Raw genomic sequence first — 19946 nt, 5'->3', positions numbered from 1 at the left:
ATCCTGCCCCACTGAAGGGGGTTTAGTATGCTAGGAACCTGAGGCACATAAAGCATTAGAGATGACAAAGTTCTGTTTCAGTTTTATAGGGAGCACTCCCAAGCTGTTGAGGGCAGCCTAACCACCACTTAAAGCAACAAGAGTTCTTATTTTGTGTGGGAGAAAACCCTCAGCCACCTCATCTTCAAAGTTGAGGCCACGCCACCCTTTGCAAGTTCTGTGATCTCCTCCTCTCCAAAGTTTAATCCACTATTCTAGGTTGATGGGTTCGCCCCACCCTGCTCCAAAAAACAAAACAAAACAAAAAAAAAAGATTTTAAAAGTCTGGACCAAACACTACTCTGTATATGCCTGCAAACTACTTTCCTGTGTTTGGGAAATAAACTCTTCTGGAACACACATTTAGCACAAGCCCAATGCACATTCCAATGCAAGCCTGACTTTGTTGTGCCAGATGACTTTCTGTCCAGTAGATCTGGCCCAGAAACGAGCAAATTTACCAAAATACATAGGAGCACAGCCGACGAATTAGTCTTAAGAGTTATATTGGGCAGCACTGAACTGGAAAACTGCATGAGCAGAACAACTTGAGCAAGGGGACTTCCTGCCTGCCTCCTTTATGCATGCCCCGCACATCACTCCAAAATCTGCTCTGGAGTATTGGGGAAAACCCCAGAACAGATTTAGGGGGTGTGCTGGGGGAGAAGTAATTCTGCTCGCACAAAGTGCTACAGCCTATTATCTGTAGCAATCATGTTGTGATATGTCATTTGAATCCATCCCGCAGCACGATGTTTCAAAAACAAAATTAAAAGAAAGGTCTGATATGTAGGATCCCATACATATCCTGCCTCTGAAATTTGTCGGATATGACCATAAGCAGATCTGCAGGAAGGTGAGACTGCTTAACCCTTCAGCCTTATCCATTTTGCCACTTAAAAATCTTCCCTCCAAAATCTCTTTTCACAACCACAAGTAGGAAACAATATGAATACAAGTAGGTCTTCTCCTGTGCATGGAAAAGTGGGGACAGGGAGTGAGGCTTAAGCAGAGGGAAAGGGTTAAGCACTTCTCCTTCTGCCACCTTCTCCATATTTCAGCCTCCCATGACAACTTCAGGTTTTAAAAAATAATGCAGGGAATACATATACACAATTGTTTAAGAAGCAGAGCTGCAAAATTCATTGCTAAGCTTTCAAATCACACTCAGTACTAACAATTGCTGTGTAAGGAATTTGTTCCACTGGCTCAGCAAAAGACCCCTGTTCTGTATTCTCAAGTAAACTTGAAAATCCCTTGCCTTGTGGTGTCTTTATTTTGTCCCAGGTCTAAAAACAATTATGAAGGGTTGCTTTGCTTAATGGTAGTGAACACTTGGGTAAAATGTTTCCATAAACAAAAACATTTTTAAAATGCCTATGTGGCTCTTAATGTAATATTTATATTCAGTTAAGTGTTGCCTGTAAATTGTTAAATTTGGAGAAGGAAGTACTTTTTCTGTCAGCCATGGAATTGCGTGAATAAAAAATATCACATACACTCCTATTTTTGCAGGAGCTGCTAAGTCGAACATTGCTGGAAACTCAGAAATTGGACCTAATGGCAGAAGTTTCGGATCTGAAGATTAAGCTGGTTGGGATGGAGAAGGAACAAAGTGAATATGAAGAGAAGCAGAACAAAGCTGAGGTGAGCCTTGCTTGGTTGCCATTTGAATTCATGACACTGAGAACAGACCTACATGCTCCATCTCCTAAGTAGATGTTTAAAATCTAGCCACGAGTGTCCAGTTTCCAGCCATGACATGGTGCATGGGAGGGTAATGCTGTGCTCCTTCTTCACCCTTTGCTAGTCTCTACCAACTATTTCCAAGTTGCTTTTCACGCAGCACGGATCCCAAGCTCGTCTCTGCAAGCTTTACAGCTCTGGTAATTTTGCTTTCTGGTCAGTCTTTGCCAGAGCTGGCGAGGTGAACTGCCATCTCTCTTTGTTGAACAATTCAGTTATTCCTGATGCAGAAAATTACCCAACCTCCACAGAGGCTGTTGTCTCTGCATGAGTCACTGCTCTGGGTAACCTTGTTCTAGTGAGGAGACATTCACATAATAGCACCTTACAGATAAACACGAAGTGGTCTCCAAGTGAGAAAGTTCATTCCACTCTAGACATCTTTGGATGCAAGAGTAGACTGGGCTCCCTAATTTTAACTCTGAAAAAAAGTGTGCCACAGGTGCTAGAAGTCTGGTGAATATTCTGGCTAAGCAGTTTTTCCAAATATGACTGGGAGCAAACAAAGTGTGTGTGTGTGTGTGTGTGCGCGCGCGCGCACGCACACACACACACACACACACACTTTACCATGTACCTCATCTACCATATTGTTGTGACCACTCAAACTCACTCTTCTTATCGCATAGGTGCTCAGTCATTTGTTTGTTTGTTTTGACTTCATTCCATGTTTCCTTCGGTCTTAATTTTCTCTCTTCCTCTTGTGTAGTCAGTAGTGAACCTGATCAGTGAACTACAAGAACAAATGTGTAGACTGCAGCTGGACATTAATAGTAAAATCCAGGAAAGAAAATCCCACAGTAGGAAGCCAAATATGGCAGCAGTCGGTCCTCAAGATAGCATTGACTCGGTGACAGAGGTCCCTGTTTGGAAGAATTGCACTCAGTGTGATGTATGAGAAGTAAATTTTGGCCTGAGTTTGTGCATTGCCCCCTTTCAGAGACCAAACTAAACTACTAACTGGAGCTTGCTGTGATCAATTGGCATTAATTTGTGTAGCTTTCACTAGACAGAGTGCTGTGTTTAAGAAACCAACAGGAAATTTTTGCTTGTCTTGGCCCAGCATGCTTTCATCCAGACCAAGTAAACATGTGCTTTATCTCCCAGTTGTAAATCAGTTTTGACTCCTGTTTGGAATGATTTTCTCAGGAGTTGCTCCATGTAAAATTAGGAGAGCTGCTTAAATTGTGCTGCAGCTAAGTTGGCCTAACATACAAGATACTTATCATGGTGTTCAACAGTCTTTTGTATCTATTATGGGGTGCTTTGGTGATGGTCTGGTTGGATAAATGCAGGTAGGCACCTTGATTGTGGGTTACATGGTTATTCTTTGTTGTTCTTTGTCTCTCACATTACATACGTGGAAGGTTTGCTAACGCCCAGAAAAAAGGATAGACTTTCAGTATAGGAGGGGGGAAGTCAAATTGAGTATGTACTGATTTACATGTGATTATTGCTAAACTGAAAAATATTTATATATATATATGGATCATGAAAAGACATATAAGGATAGACCCAGGGACCTCTCAGGGAGAGAGGGGTAATCTAGGTCTCTTCATTTCAAGAAGTTAGCACTCTTGCCTCATGAAATCATCATCGTCATCATAAATTTATATGCAGCCATTTTGGGTGGCTATGAGGGGAAAGAATTCAGAAAGTGTTCCACGTAACTGCTCAATATAGTAAACCTGATTTTCTACAGCACCCAAGGGCAATAAAGGATTGTTACGTTTAGCAATTAGTGGTGTGTTTTTTTTTAATTGGAATAAGTTATTTAATATATTTAATAGACAACTTGCATTTAGAACTTTCCTGTTTTATATTAACACCCTATTAAAAACAAACAAACCACCCCCTTCCCTCAGGGCCATGTATATTTTTGGCTGCAGGCTTTCATTTAGGAAAATGAGCTTTGGAGTGTCTTAAAATCATAGGCATATGATTTTTGCTTATTGTGTGCATTCTAATAGGATCAAATGAAGGGGGAGAGGCATGGTGAATGCTCTGTCGTGTGTTTCTTTGTTTAAACCCCATAAATTTTGATTGCTTACCCTGCATAACAAGCACTTCAGTGAAAGCTTTCTGGAATTTATAGAACAAACCTTTGCTGTGTTTGATCAGAAACCACTTCACATGTCAGGCTGAAAGCTACTTTGGTTAAGCTGATGAAGTTGAACAGAAGAGGAATGACAGTGGTATGCCTAACATAAGCTCGTTTAAAGACTTACTAGCAGCTTGGTTTGTTCATGTTGCCGTGTTGTCTTCTGAATTTTGTAGAATCACATTTTGGAGATACAGTAATACGTTTTTAATCAGTTCATGTTTGAATTTTTTTTTTTTTTAAAGAAAATTGTAGTGGCTTTCTCTTCTGTGCCATTACCTTCCTTTAAGTGTGTTCCAGATATTGGTTGCCCAACAATGACAGAAGAACACATCCTATGTTGTGAACCACCATGTAATCTTTGAATGAAGGGTGGTATACAGATTTAATAAATAATAATAGCCAGTCTGGAAGAGAGAGACCCAAAAGATTTCATCTGCAAGCACATATAAACACAAAAGAACATGACGTGATTGTGGTTCCTGAGAAAAGTGCTGTTAAGAAAATAGTTCTGAACAGTTCAAGCAGTCGGAAATCTAGTTTCTGAACTGCATTGAACTCCTATTCAGAAAGGGAAGGATATAAAAATCACTTGTGTGGTTCATCCATTTAACTAGCAGAATCAGCTGCTCTGGAGAATTTTGTGTGTGTACCACTCACTGATTCAAACTTGTATGCCAGATTTAAAGCAGTTCCTCAGATGACATAAAAATTGTCAGTGGTGTCTCAGAGACAGAGCATTGAAATGAGACAGTTTAAAAAATGAGACAGTTTTTAAAAAGCAGCAACAAAGCATGAAGCTTTTGATTCTATTCAAAGGCACCAACTTGCACCAAAGATGAAAGGGGCCTGGCGTTGCATGCATGTAACATCATGTTCATGACGTCACATTGTCGGAAGGAGGCTGAGTGCGCTGCTCGGCTCGGCACTTCCTCTCTCGTGCTCAGCCTCCTTCCATGGCAGGAGGAGATGCTGGCCAATGAAGCTGCAGCACGCTTAACCTCCTCTGTCCCCTCAGCATTGAGGAGGAAACTCCCAAAGAATATAGGGGGCCCAAAACAGCTCAACCCCCATAAGCTAGTGTCCCTGACTCTCTTTACCACATAGGCAAATCTGATTGGCTATGTGGTTCTTTGGCATCATGCTGGCTACATGTTCTGCAGTTGATGCTGATGAAACATGCCTTCAAAACTTTGGTTTGCAAAGCCAGTTAAAACCATGGCTTCAAATCACTGTGATTAGTTAGACCTTCAAGATTGTTCTTTCCTTTGACAGCTGTCTGGGGTTATTAGTAAAAGAGAGTTCATTTTAACAAGATTGTTAAAGATTGCTCTCTATCAGCAGTCCTGGGGTAATTTTATTTTATTGAGATGGGTGCAGTCACTTGACAGTTTCACCCACGTGTCCAGTTTCACGAGTAAATGTGTTTTCTCTCTCCCCTCCCCCTCTGCAGAACTTATTACAGGAACTAAAACACCTAAAAATTAAGGTTGAAGAGCTGGAAAATGAAAGAACCCAGTATGAATGGAAACTGAAAGCAACCAAAGTAAGCCACACAACCATTTCACATATTATGCAGAAACAACCCAAGTTTGTCATGCAGTGTAAACTCAAAAGAGGCCTGCAATTCCTTTAAAATGTCATGTGGTCCTAGACAAGTTTTCTCACCTCCCCAAAGGGAATATACTTACATCCATCGTTTTGCTGTGTTTCTGGTTTGGCTGGCAATAAAAGTTGTGGGTGTCAAGGAGCAAAGGGCAAGAGAAGATTTGGGTGCAGTGTGCAAAAAACAATAACAGCATAAAAATGCTTTGTCTGAAGTTTTTGTGTTTCTAACATGCATTAGAGAAAATAATCTATAGTGGTTCTTTGTAATTTAACTTTTTTGGATTAGAGATGAAAAGAAAGCTAATGTTAATCTGTTCTTTCAGGCTGAAATCGCACAGCTTCAGGAACAGTTAGCTCTAAAAGACTCGGAGATTGAACGATTACAGAGTCAAATCTCGAGGACATCGGGAAATAATGAAATTGCAGAAAGAGGTAATGATGGGGGAATAGCAAAGTTGCTATCAAAATGTTTTGTCTTCAGTTCTGTTACTGTTATCCATTCTCAAATGGAGAATGGGGTATGGCTTATTACATTTAGGGGAAATATTTTCCAGGAAGTGTAAGTCCCAAAGAGATTGTTTTGTAATCCTCTGTGGACTATTTTTTTCTCAGTTATCCAAAATGTGATTGCTCTTTTTATGAAAGTTTCTTTTAAAGCATTCCTAAATCGACACCACAGTTTTATCCCTGTATCCTAATCTTATTATTATCTGTTATATAGTACATTTAAGCATACAGTTCTGTATACAATAAATACTATAATCCACATAACCCATTTTACTGGAGGAGCGACGAGCTTTTAGCCTAGGTCACCCAGGTAGAAGTCCAAGAGTGGCTTTAATGTCAAACATATGGAGTCTGGTTGTTTTTTTAATAATAAAAAACAGATAATAAATCTTACCTTTCTCTCTATCTTTTTACTGTTCCCCTTCCCCTTGCTATTCTATCAATGTCAGGACTTCATAGGGCAATTCTATGCAGTGCTATGAATTTCAGCTCTGCAAGGGATTGCTTTCAATAAATGGTTAATATGAGTAGCAGGCTATACTGGTCAAATATGAACAGCTATTTGCAATGTGCAGCATTTATTAAGGCTATCTCTTACCAAAGTGATGACTGAGCTTTGACAATCCAGTATGATAATCCTTCAGCCTACCATTTCATGTATGAATGGCTGGCTCTCTCTAGTAGAAATCAATCCATTTGTTACTTTGAGAACCTCTTTGTAGGTGAGATCCGTTCAAAGGTGTATTGACACACATTAGATATTATGTTGTTTGTTTATATAGCCTTGAGCTTTGGTTTCCATTGTTTGTAGTGTCTATGCATGTTTGGTATAATAGGGTTTGCATGTGTTACTATTTCTCTAACAGTAACTGGGGAATGTTAGCAAGCTTGTTTCCTGCTGAAGTCCAGTGATTCCAAAAGGAGGAAGGTTCAAATATTTGAGATGCCTTGGGTTGCCATTCTAAATACTCAGTAGTATTTATAAGCCCCATTAAACCTGATAGTGTTGAGTGAATGTACATTCGAAGATGTTTACTCTTAATGAGCCAAAAATGGAGTCTGTTGCATTTCTTTATCACCCTCCTTGTCAACGTTTGAACACTGATAGAGATCAGCGGTCATCTCAAATTGTATCTTTTATTTCTGAATGCCTATTCTGATGAAATTGCATACAGTCTCTAATCTGTGTTCTTTCTGCATACCTTATTTGACTCTCTTCATTTCGCACCATAGAGGAAGTGTATAGGCGAAGGCTAAAAGAAAAACGTAAGCCCCAAGATTTCGCTTTCTTACTTTTCACACACAAATTATACCTAAAGTGCACTTCTTCTGCAGCAATAATCATTCAATGTTGGCTCTGTAGTTGACTGCTGAATCGTAACATGCGGGATGAATATCTCATTGCTTACAGCAGACAGAATGGCTTTAATACAGTCAGATTTATTATCTCACACAAAATCTCCAGTGTTGCGTAAGTGAAAAGAAAATGGGCATTAAAGAGGTCTGTCAAAGTTGGTGGACTCCAGAATAGACATTTGTATATTTAAAACCACAAAAGTATACAAAAGATGCATTCCTCGTGCACAGCTTTTACCCCCACCCTTTTTGAAAAGGGGGATTTTATTCCAAACCTTCAAGACTTAGCATTTTAAATATTTCTATCTTAATTGTGGATATACCTTCTTTTTGAAGACGTCTTCATAAAAGTGAGAAAACCTTGACATAGCTCTTTTAAAAGTCTTTTTTCCTCCTTTAAATCTGACTGGGTGCTTGTGCCTTGCTTGTTGTTAAGTGTGGCTTTAAGAAAAGCAAAAACTGTGTCTGTCCATGCCACATCTATGTGGAAATGCCACTGCCTGCTAAAATATCATTAAAACACATAACCCACTAATTGGATCACTCCCATCACTAGATTTGCAGTACAGCTGTGATAATCTAAACTTTATTTTAAAAAAACAACAACTACTGAATACTAATTCTCCCCCTCCCTGTACTAATATTTTTGCAACACTATTCTTCTTTTCCTTGTGTGTCACATTGCCATCTTTGCAAATTATTGTTTTGAATTGTCACTATTTTAAAAATGCCTAAGATTTGGGATAGTTTTGTTTAGAACACCTAGGAATGTGTGTTGCTAGGACAACTGCTGTAGTCAAATCGGTCCCTGCATTCTCAGTCAGCTGTATCTTCATCCCAAGCCAAAGACTGTTAGCTCTAAAGTTAATTCCATATTTGCAGCAAACAATAAATGATCTAATGAACGCATACAAACTTCAACTTCTTCCCAGAAGTTTTTTTCTTTGAAGGGTACAACCTATTCACAAGGTATATATTCTTAATGGAGAAATGCAGACAGTGACTCCCATATGAAGACTTGAGAGCTGCTAACCAAAACTTAAATTTTGCCTGTTGATGATAGTAAGGTATAAGGCAGTTATTAAGTGAGGCCCTAAGTAAAAAGCATCTGCTACTGTTTGGTAAATGGCTTTAGCACGCACTAGGATTTATTTTGCACTACTTGGTACAGGGGTGTGGAGCCTGAGGCCCAGGGGCCAGTTGTGGTCTTCCAGGTTCCTGTAACTGGCCCTGGAGACTCTCACTAATCCTGCCCTCCAGTGCTTTTGTGTGGCTGGAATGTATGCTTGAACTGTGATGATGCCTCCCGCTTGCCTATTTGGAGAAGTATGTGAATGAGTGTGTGTGTAAGCCCCTGGCTTTTGAGTGACTGGAACGCAGCCTGTTGTACAAAGGCGAGAGTCTCTTTTGCTGCCTTTTGCCCACCCTTTGCACGCCCTTGGTCCCAAAAAGTTCCCCCACCTCTGGTTTCCTTCGCCATACAATGGAGACAGATGAATGCAAGTAGCAACAAAATCTGTATTCTACCAATCAGTAGTTTTCAAGCCTCTGCATCCAATGCCTTATGCAATTTACTATTTTTGAAAGGTCCACGGTTTTATTTTAAATAATGAGATATGTGCAGAACACTTTGTTTTCTGTCAGAGGCTAATTACTTTGGCTTTGAAACCAGCCATCTAGCTAGTTGTAGTGCTTCTTATTTTGCTAGAAGTATTTATAAAACAACAGTTTTTGCACTCCATAGATTCTTGAAGTTCTTGAAGATGCTGGGCATTAAAGCATTAAACATTTCAATCACAAAAACTTTTAAAATGACCATTCCGTTTAGTGGCTGTATTCGGATAGCACATTAAGCCATAACCCCTTTGCGTGCCTCAATGAACAGTGAGTCATTTCCACTGTGCCCCTTCCCTAGCACTTAAAATCATGGCTTGTTGGAAGAGAAACAAACCATGAGCACTGGTTAGAACATGACAGTAACCAAAGGTTTGTTGCTCCTGCTCATGATATGGAAGGAGTGTGTCAGGAGCGATTTCAGCAGCATTCACTAGAGGATTTCTTGTTCATGATAAGCCATGGTTTAGTTGGAGGCCAAGAATAATCCATATTTTTAGCCGTCAGGAAATTAAAACATTATGTAACTTCCTTAATGTAGTGTGTCATGTCTGTTTTCCTTGAGCATGCCATACCTGAGCATCAAGTAGGGGACCTCAGGAAAGACCTAGTTTGTGATGCAGTGGGATAAATAAACTGGCAGCTTGCACAAATTTCAGCTCTTGCATCTCTGCATCCAGCCCATTGTCGATCTGTGAATGTTACTGGTTTTTGCTTGTTTTTTAGGCACCCTGGAAGTGAGTGGAACTGAAGGGAGGCACATAACATTCTAAATGCATTTATTCAGGAAGGTTGTTTTTATCTCATTCCAAGAGACTTCTGCAGTGATGTAGAAAGATCTCACCTGATAAAAATGTGTCACGTAGAACCAGCAGAAAGTGATTGCCCTATGTTGACAAGAGCTACCACATCACATAATTTAAGCAGAAGCACAGAGATGTAAGGCACTGGCACAGTTTTTTGTTTTGCTTTGAGAAGCTTGCCGAAAGTGTTGTTACGATTGCACATCTGATATAACATTACCATTTTGTATACTCTAATGGCAGGTACCAATGTATGTGTATTTTCACCTCCTTTCTTTTAGATCAAGAGGTCCAGTGTTTGAAAGTAGGAATGGAATCATTATTGGCTGCAAATCAAGAAAAGGTGAGAAAAGTGCAACCGTTAAGTGTTGTTGTTGTTGTTGTTGTTTGTTGTATATGCCTTTTTTTCCCAGGCTAGGGCTCAAAGCAGCTTACAGATAAAAATGGGGAGGGGCAGAAAAAAACTAAAAACTGAGACGATCATCGTTTATAAATACATATATATGGGCAACTCCCCATTTACGTGAGAGTTACGTTCCAAGGCACCGTGCATTAAGTGAAATTGCACACATTGGAAACACCATTGGAAATGCCTGCAAACACCCTCTAAACCCTTAGAAACCCCTTAAAAAACCAACAGCACTTACCAAACTCCACCACAATTGCTCCCTCCAAGTCTCCTTGATCAAACTCTCCACAGGCCTCAACGATTGGTGCAGGGTCTCCTGGGATTGCACTTGCAAATGCTTGTGGGATTGCTAGGCACTGTTTGTGTGCCTTTTTGCCCTTTCTGGGCTCTTTTAGGGACGCTTTTACCATTTTTAAAGTCCCTTTCAGGTTCGGCTCCATGCACATGCACTTGTCAATTGGATGCGTGTAAATTATTGGTTGTTTCCTGTACATAAAGTAAGCTATATTTCATATACAGATAATAGTAACAACATCACAGCACGAACCCTTTGCTTTGATGGTCATGAGAACAGATCATACACTAGTGGCCAAAATGGTGGAAACCTTTTGGAGAATGTATTTCTGAGGTTTGATGGCTCGTAACACAAGATGACACCTGATTGGCTCTCTAAACACTCATGCTCATTGGCTACATTCAAATGAAGGAAAGCTATTGCATATCAACCTAAGCAAATCGTAGTTCCTTTTTCTGGTTATTTGGCTAGAACATTTGATAGAATACAGATAATGGAACAAACTTTGTTGCATTACATTCTTCATTAAATTATCTTTCCATTGAAAATTATTCCTTCAATAAAGTGGTATTATGAGCCATCAAACCTCAGAAATACACTTTTTCCACAAGGTATCTGCCATTTTGGCCACTAGTGTATACTCAACTTCCAAATGCATTTGCCCATCATCTTTTTCCAAGGAGCATAGAAGAAGAAGAAGAAGAGTTTGGATTTGATATCCCGCCTTTCACTCCCTTTAAGGAGTCTCAAAGCGGCTAACATTCTCCTTTCCCTTCCTCCCCCACAACAAACACTCTGTGAGGTGAGTGGGGCTGAGAGACTTCAGAGAAGTGTGACTGGCCCAAGGTCACCCAGCAGCTGCAGGTGGAGGAGCGGAGATGCAAACCCGGTTCCCCAGATTACAATACTACCGCTCTTAACCACTACACCACACTGGCTCTCTTATTCTGTCTTATTCTGAGCCAGGCCAAGCTATCTTATTCTGAGCCAGGCCACAGATTCCATCTAGCTCAGTATGGTCTACACCAGGGATGGGGAAGATGTGGCCCTCCAAACGTTGTTGGACTGTAGCCCCCATCAGCCCTACTCAGCATGACCAAATGTCAGGGATAAAAGAGTTGTAGCCCAACAATATCTGGAGGGGCACAGGCTCCACCCCATCTCTGGCCTACACTGATGAGCAGTGACTCTTCAGGATTTCAGATGGGACTCTTCCCTTGTCTTACCTGCAGATGCCAAGGACTGAACCAGGGACCTTCTGCAGGCAAAGCACTTTCTCTGCTCCTGAGCTGTGGGCCCTCCACTGTGTAACAGCTCCTGCATTGTAGAGCTTGGCCAAAGTGCCCTCTCCCAACCCTGCTACCCTGTTTGCAAAGAGCTCAACATCAGTGTTTTTAAGGGGACTGCAAATAGGGACGCCTTACTCAACCAGCAGCACCAGGGCTCCCCATTGTTGCTTGCATGCGGTTCCTTTTCCCCAAAGATAGTAGTTTGATTTTAAAATGTAAAATTATATTGATTAAAAAATAAACAATGGAAACAGCAATGTTACAAGTATTCTTTTTGTCTCCTTCCGTGGAATATATCTGATTATTCCTGGTGCTTTTACTGGGGAAGGCATTGGATTGTGAGAGGTGTTTTATTCAATGCCCAGCAGTGGGTAAATTGCCCTTCATATCGTGTCTGACCATTTCAGAAAGCTGTAACTAGTTTAAACTGTAGGCCTTGGTGCCCTGAACTTTCCTATGACTCACATTTTCTTGTCACACCTATTTTCATGAAGGAAGTGCCATGGGGAGAATTTAATCATAAGATAGTCCTGACCCCTCTCAACTTTCCATCACTGGAAACGACCTCAAGCAGGTGGTGTCTCATGACTGGGGAGAAAAATGATTGCTGGACTCCATTAACAGGGTGCCAATATACAGGCAGGCTGTCCCTGCTGATAATATTTCCTAAAGCGCAGAGTGGAGGTGTGTGGGGCCATGTGCCCCCACCCCCGATATGATTGACATCAGTATGATTTTGACAAAATGAGGCAAGGGTATGCCTGCAACATGTAACAAGCTAAATCTGATAAAAGCATTTATTTATTTGCACTATTTATAGCCCACTGTACATTGAATATTTTCATTCCAAGAGCAGGGACAAAGAAATAAAAGGAAACGGAGAAAAACAGCAATATATAAAAAAATCACAAAATCATATAAAGGCATCCAATAAACAACAAATTAACTGCTTTGTCATAATATGAAAGCAAGACTACAATAACAACAAATAATATTTTCCCCCAAGAAACCCATAAGAGAAACACATTAAGCAAGCAGTGAATGGTCTTTGCAACAGTTCCCACCCCATTTTTCACTCATAGCATTCCACTCATTCCCACTTTGTCTCACACTAGCCCCTGTGTGCGTCAATAGACTCTCACTCACAACAGTCCTGAGGATTGTTCCCAATCCTGAGGAAACCCACTGGCCTCAAGGTCTGTAAGGCTGCCAGGTACAAACGTGGAGGAGGATTTGATGACCTCTTTCGCCTCTTTTCTTCTTACCTGCCAGCACAAAGAGCATTCGGGGACCTCAAGGTCCACGCTTCTGTGTAACTACAGTAGAAATATGTGATAAGAGGGACAGGTAACAGGTGCCCCAAGGACAGATTCCAGGTTCAGCTTTCTTTCTCTTTTCTTGTGAGTGAATCATCATACAGCAACAAGTCTCAGGGCTGCAGGGACTAGGAAACGTCTCATGGGCCTCACCTCATTCCCAGTACAGTGGTGCCTCGCAAGACGAAAAGAATCCGTTCCGTGAGTCTCTTCGTCTAGCGGTTTTTTCGTCTTGCGAAGCAAGCCCATTAGCGGATTAGCGCTATTAGCGGTTTAGCGGCTATTAGTGGCTATTAAAGGCTTAAGGGATTAGCGGATTAGCTGCTAAAAGGCTATTAGCAGCTTAGTGCCTTAGAAAAAGGGGGTGGGGAGCGGAAAAAAAACCCCCAGGAATAGCAATACATTTTCGTCTTGCGAAGCAAGCCCATAGCAAATTCGTCCTGCGAAGCACCTCCAAAACGGAAAACCCTTTCATCTAGCGGGTTTTCTGTCTTGCGAGGCATTCGTCTTGCGGGGCACCACTGTATATGTAGATTCCTGTATATTGAAATCCTGACACCATTTGAATCTGTTTTACTTCTCTTCGCTTCCTTTTCAGGACCGCCGAATAGAAGAGTTAACTGTATTGCTAAGTCAGTACCGAAGAGTGAAAGAGATCATGATAGCAGTACAAGGTATGATTGGTGGATATACATCAGGTGGAAGAGCTTCCAAAACTTTATGAGGCAATTCTAACAAAGAGTTTTAATTTTAATATTCAGAAAAGGGTTGTGAGGGGAAACTGACAGAACAGCCCTTGAAAGGCAAAAAGCTGGTTTGTGTGACACAGTTGTCCAAACTATGCCTTAGTGAAACTCTGAATATGGGGGTTCCAGTAGAAGATTTTCCAGCTGCTTTGTTCCTTTATGGTCCTTTTTGCTGACATGCCTTGACATGACAAGGTTTGACTTAGCATGTTGTCCAAACTAGGACTCACAATTAAGCTCACTGACCAGTAGCTGCAGGTGTCCAAGATACATTCCTGTGGTTGTGAACCATAATATACACAGTTTCTTCGTCACCATTCTTATGTTCCCCAACAAGCTTCTTTCCTCTCTCCATTTCTCTTCCAAGGTGCTAAGCCGGTTAGTTAATGGTGATGCATTGCTTGATTTACTGTAGCTTTTAATAGGTGCCAATTCTTAAGCATAGAATAACTTTATAATTAGGCCTTTTGGAGTAGTTACTACATGGAAAGATTCCACATTAAGTATTTGTTAGCATATGGAGTAAATAGATCTTGGGTATTTAACCACCAATGTTCGACTTCATTCCAGTCACTTCTTTAGGATAAGTAAATATCCCAGTGTTTCATTCCATAGAATCTTGAATGGGATTGACCTGCAACAACAGCACACCTAAACTTGAGAAGTGGGGCTGCATGGAATGTTTTATCCAAGGGATGATGAACTCGTGTGGGGCTATGTCACTCCCCTTTGTCTGTGACTAATACAGCTTGGCTCTGCCTTTTGATACATACAATTATGGTTATCAGCATGTGTTTGTGGAAGCCCTCTGCCTTTTGGGAGGGGGTCAAAGAATGGTGTTCCTTGATGCTTTTATAACACAAAATTCATTAACATTAAGAACAGAGTTCTTGGACTAGTCAATGTTCAGAGACGCTTGTTGTTGTTTAGTCGTTTAGTCATGTCCAACTCTTCGTGACCCCATGGACCAGAGCATGCCAGGCACTCCTGTCTTCCACTGCCTCCTGCAGTTTGGTCAGACTCACGCTGGTAGCTTCGAGAACACTGTCCAACCATCTCGTCCTCTGTCGTCCCCTTCTCCTTGTGCCCTCCATCTTTCCCAACATCAGGGTCTTTTCCAGGGAGTCTTCTCTTCTCATGAGGTGGCCAAAGTATTGGAGTCTCAGCTTCAGGATCTGTCCTTCCAGTGAGCACTCAGGGCTGATTTCCTTAAGAATGGATAGGTTGGATCTTCTTGCAGTCCATGGGACTCTCAAGAGTCTCCTCCAGCACCATAATTCAAAAGCTTCAATTATTCGGCGATCAGCCTTCTTTATGTTCCAGCTCTCACTTCCATACATCTCTATGCACTGTCAAAACCAGTTCCAATACATGCAGCTGACAATAAAGCTTCTGTTCTAGTTACATATAGGACCAATGCATTGCTGTCATCACCTGGGAGAGCTTACCTGCTTGTAAATGTGGCAAACACAGAGCAGCAGGCTACTGGTAACGGATCTGTATTTTTCAGAAGTCAGTTTGAGTAATTCTGGCTTCTAGTTCTTATCGGCAGTGTTTTAAGAAAGTTCTTGAGCATTCAGCCCATACCACATGTAACTTCCATGTATGGTCCTGAATACATTGTGTTTCTTTCTGGGAAACACACAGCAACAGCCTGTCCATCTTGATGACAGTCAGCAATACTGAGCAAGATGGAGGGGTGGTCTAACTTGTTACAGTGCAGCTGCTCGACTTCCTAGGCTGGTGGTGTCACACGCATTCTCAGATCTTCATATTATTTGGCAAAGCAGATAGTGAAAGTTAATTTATTGTCTGCATTGTGAGCTGTTTATCCTTAATAAGTCATGCAAGTATTTTGTCATGTCCAAGAAGGAATATTTCATTTTTCTTGTTAAGAGACTTATTTCGAAAAGTTGCCTATGAAAGCATCTTCCCTTGCCTGACTAGACAGCCTCATGAAATGTTATACTTCCTGTCTGCATTTAGAATAACCCGGCCAAGAAGATAAGTGAATAATATATATATAAAGCACAATGGGGCCCAGCATCCACTGAACATGCTTTTACATCCCCTACCCTACAAGGAGCCTTTAAACTCAGAGTGACTGCCCCTTTGCAGCGTAAAGGGCAATGTGTGGGAATGGAAATGGAGAGAGGAATGGTGTGGCGATCACACAGGGCCCCTGGAGGTTTCACGGTCTATTGACCCTGTGCCACCACTGCGACTGCTTTCTTCGCTGCTACCACCCCGTATCTCACGGGGACACACAGAGTCCAGACAGTAGTTAACATAAACAACTAATCAAGTTTAATTTTAAACTGCAAGATTAAGCGTATGGTTTCTGTTTATTTCTCTTGACAGTTTCTTAAATCTTAGTTCCTAACAACTTCAACCTGAATTATTCCCAACTATATATCTGACTCCACCTATCAATTCCTCTCACTCTCTCACAATACAACTCTACCAACCCACACCTAAGCCTCCCTCTTCCTTCTCCAACACCCAAGCCTCAACTCCCAACTGACAAAACTCAACTCCCAACTGACAAAACCCAACTCCCAACCCCCAAACCTCAACTGTCTTTTCAAAACCTCCCACTCTATCTTTTACTCCCCCCTCGCATTCTCACTGACCAATCACATCACACCTATTTTTAACTCTTTCCTTGACGCATCCTAGCGGCAAACGCCACAAATGGCTTTCTGAGACCAATCTTCACTCTTTCATCTATGATTATTTCTCATCCATCCTCAGTTGTTATGACTGAATAAGTTTCAGTGTTATCATTACAGATTTTACTAAACATGTGGTGATTGTTGAGATGATAAGCCTGAGATGCTATTTTTAAATCATTGACTTTAAAATGTTATTTTGGGGGGGACAGTGCTTGGCCTAAACCTTATTTTGCTTTTCTTAAACATGAGGTCTCACAAGAAGCCCATCTGAAATTGCTGGTCCTTTCTATACAAAAGACATATGAGAAGCTGGAAGTAATTTTCCTGTTTTGTAACCTATCTTACACTCTCTAATATGTGAAATAGATGGGATTAGGCAATATTTTATTCCACACAGTTATATTTTCCAGTGACATAATGTAACTTTAAAGAGCATGCTTGCCACAGCGACCCAGTTTGCTTTAATTAACTACAGAACATTTGGCTAATGTATGCACAACTGTTTTAGATTGTGAAAAATAAGTTGATCGTATCCCTTTCCTTCCACATCAGCTAGAACTGGAAAGCTGACCTGAGCCCTTAACTAAAAAAACAAAACAAAAAAAACTTTAATTAAATGGTGTAGGAATTAAAAGCTAAGAATTATAAACTAAACCTAACATTGAAATAAATGGCATGTACCAGAATGCTGAATACAAATAAAGTCAATAGGAGCTAGACACCTGCTTGATTTTATTACACTTCCTGCTCATTTTAACTGATTAAGTAGTACTAAATTTAAATACCCTTTTCTTTTGAGCATTGGTAATGAGAGATTTTTAAGTGTTGCCTGAATCAATTTAATCAGTTTGTTATTCAACTAAAGTTTTAATTGCAGTTAAAATTATCCCCCCCCCTTTTTTTTTTACTGTTTATACAGTCTATTCCAAATATTATCTCTTAATTGGTGGCTCTGAAATGAAGTAACACAGTGCTGTGCAGACACAGACATTCCAGTCCCTTCTTCCCTGCCAATGTTATATATATAAACTTAATAGCTTTTCTTTCTAGTTGTATAAAGCTAGCATTTTGGAGTGAAACAGTTGAGATGTTCCTTCTAGAGATAAAGGAACTCAGGTAAATATCCTCCCTTAGATGTGTATCTTCCACAGAGGGATCTGAATCTCTTTTGGTTTGCTCTCCTTCTGTTGTAATACTATGAATAATTGGCTGCTCGATTGAATAATTGATAATTTTAGGCTCTCAGTGATTTTTGGTCTGTGTATGTATATATGGAATCCTCTAACCATGCACAATTTTAAATTCCAATCCTTTTAGGAACTTCAGAAAGAGTTTTGTGTGGAAGCAGTGAAGATGATATTGAAGTAACTTTAAGAAAATGGAATCCCATGAATAAGCCCCAAATAGAACTATATAAGCCAGAGGTTGGTTGGTTATTTTTTCCATTATTCTATATTTTTTTCTTCCCATACCCATACTAAAAAGTACTCAAAATAAAATTCTTTTTACACAGGTACCTCCAGGGGAATTGAATCTACCTATGTTGCCTCCTCCTCCACAAAAGAAAATGCTGGAAATGAGGCAAGAACAATTTTTCTTTGTTAAATCTGTGTTTCTCAGAACACTCTTTTTTTCATATTGTAAAACATTCTTTGAAATACTTGCTTTTGTGTCAAGAACATGTGGTCAATTGGGGCAAAACAGTGAAATTTAGAATGCATCAAAAAGCCTGCTCTTTAAAATGTGTGCTTCTGTTTACCATTACGATTAACAGCGGAAGCTCCTCAGTTCCTTCAAATAATCTGTTTTCTGCAAACGGACAAAGCCTGGAAGTCCAACATAGGTAAGAAGAATAATGCTATCAACATTTATCAATCAAGTTCTCCTAGACATTTTGAATGGGGATCCTTTCCCCCAAATGAGCAACCACGGCTCCAGTTCAAAGGATCCTGAGAAATCCAGTGCAATCGGAGATTCCCTACATTCAGGCCTGGCCATTTATTTTAACTGAATGAAGCTTTTCCTCCAGGGATACAAAGTATAAAACCAAATCCCATATTGAATAGTTGACCTGACACACAGTTGTTACTGGTTTGATGTTTGTTTTATTTCTGAATGATAAACAATGTTCTGGGCATTTGGGTGACAAGAAGATCCACTCATGCCTATGGAAGTAGCCAGATGTCAAAAAGCATCATACATCTGGTCCTCAGGCCCAATTTAGATGTTATGCAGGCTGCAGGTAGCAGCTTAATGTGTAGATGGGGAGCATTCCACATGCATCCCATCACATTTAAAAGCCCTTAGTTACATTTGCTGGCCCATTGGCATGTAGCAGTAGCTCCGCTGTGCTGATCTCACCCTGGCTGCTGACCACCTTGATGTATAGTATAACAAACTGAGTTAGCAAATCACACATGCACATGTTTTAAAACTTAATGGGGAGAGCATGGAATGCTTGCACAAGTAAGAACTTACCTGTGACCCTCATATATAAACTAGACCTTAAGATTGCAGGTTATTTGATAGTGAAATCAGATTGTCCAGTTATTCCTGCTCAGTGTGTGTGTGTGTGTGCACGCGCATTAATTGTTGCCTTTCTCACTTTAAGGGCGCCTCAGAAAAAAATATCAAGTAGTCTTGAAGACTTGCAAAGTGAATCCTTGGAAAAGGTTAGCTCAGAAATCTTCGCTTTGCCTAATAATTGTGGGTTGCATGTAGAAAATTCTTAACAGCTGAGTCATTCCACCCTGTTCTTTTCTGAATTTTGAGATCAAAGGAACGTGATTGGTCTGTGCAACACCAAACCCAATCAGTATTCTACCACAGCAATTACTGCTGGTGTATTCTGACCAATATATCTGTGCAATACAAGTCAAGGTCTGTCCAAATTGAATTCTACATAACACTCAAATTGCACTCAGTTTGAAGGTGGCCTTGTTGTTGTTGTTGTTAAAAGCTGTAACCTTCAAATTGATGCATCGGTCTAATAGTATTCAGAAGGAATGTGGCTAACCCAGAACTACTTCCGGTGTTTCTTCAGCATGTTTAATGTGAGTTTTTCATTTTATGTTTGTAGTCTGTTTTGTAATGTTGTATATGGCAAATGAATGAAGGTCTAGCTTCTCTAGTTATTCCAGAATTCAGAGGTCTATTTTCTCCTTCTTCATCACATTCTGGGTATTTATTGGGTATATAATTTGGATGTGCAAACACTAGAATTTACGGAGATACATCACAAATTTCTATCTTAAGAGTGCCAAGTCTACCACTTGACTCAAGAGTACAAACCATTATGCACTTGAGCAAAGAATTTCAGCTTCTGCCTAGAAACCGCACATCCTTCGAACCTGTCAACAACTCACTTCTGTGCACTTTGTGTTAATTATTGCAAGTATTTAAACAGTTTTTGTATATAAAACAAACAAGTGTTTTATATGCC

At 40.4% G+C, this 19946-nt stretch overlaps 1 protein-coding gene across 4 annotated transcripts in view; it reads left to right on the top strand.

Annotated features, from left to right (window-relative positions):
* Positions 1 to 19946, top strand: part of PPFIBP2 (PPFIA binding protein 2) — a 113072-nt gene that overhangs the window by 69460 nt on the left and 23666 nt on the right. For 3 of the 4 annotated variants that reach the window (XM_083429172.1, XM_083429173.1, XM_083429175.1), the window contains 10 exons: positions 1555 to 1686; positions 5340 to 5432; positions 5818 to 5926; positions 7235 to 7267; positions 10056 to 10117; positions 13682 to 13757; positions 17822 to 17928; positions 18018 to 18085; positions 18279 to 18347; positions 19116 to 19176. In XM_083429172.1, coding sequence (XP_083285298.1) covers positions 1555 to 1686; positions 5340 to 5432; positions 5818 to 5926; positions 7235 to 7267; positions 10056 to 10117; positions 13682 to 13757; positions 17822 to 17928; positions 18018 to 18085; positions 18279 to 18347; positions 19116 to 19176 — 810 coding nt within the window. The remainder of the gene's footprint in view (positions 1 to 1554; positions 1687 to 5339; positions 5433 to 5817; positions 5927 to 7234; positions 7268 to 10055; positions 10118 to 13681; positions 13758 to 17821; positions 17929 to 18017; positions 18086 to 18278; positions 18348 to 19115; positions 19177 to 19946) is intronic. The other variant, XM_083429174.1, reaches the window with a different exon arrangement.

This window comes from Podarcis tiliguerta, assembly GCF_965153285.1.
Source record: "Podarcis tiliguerta genome assembly, chromosome: 1".
NCBI classification, from domain to species: Eukaryota; Metazoa; Chordata; class Lepidosauria; order Squamata; family Lacertidae; genus Podarcis; species Podarcis tiliguerta.
The sequence above is the reverse complement of the archived record's forward strand: the minus strand, read 5'-3'. Positions and strand labels throughout refer to the sequence as shown.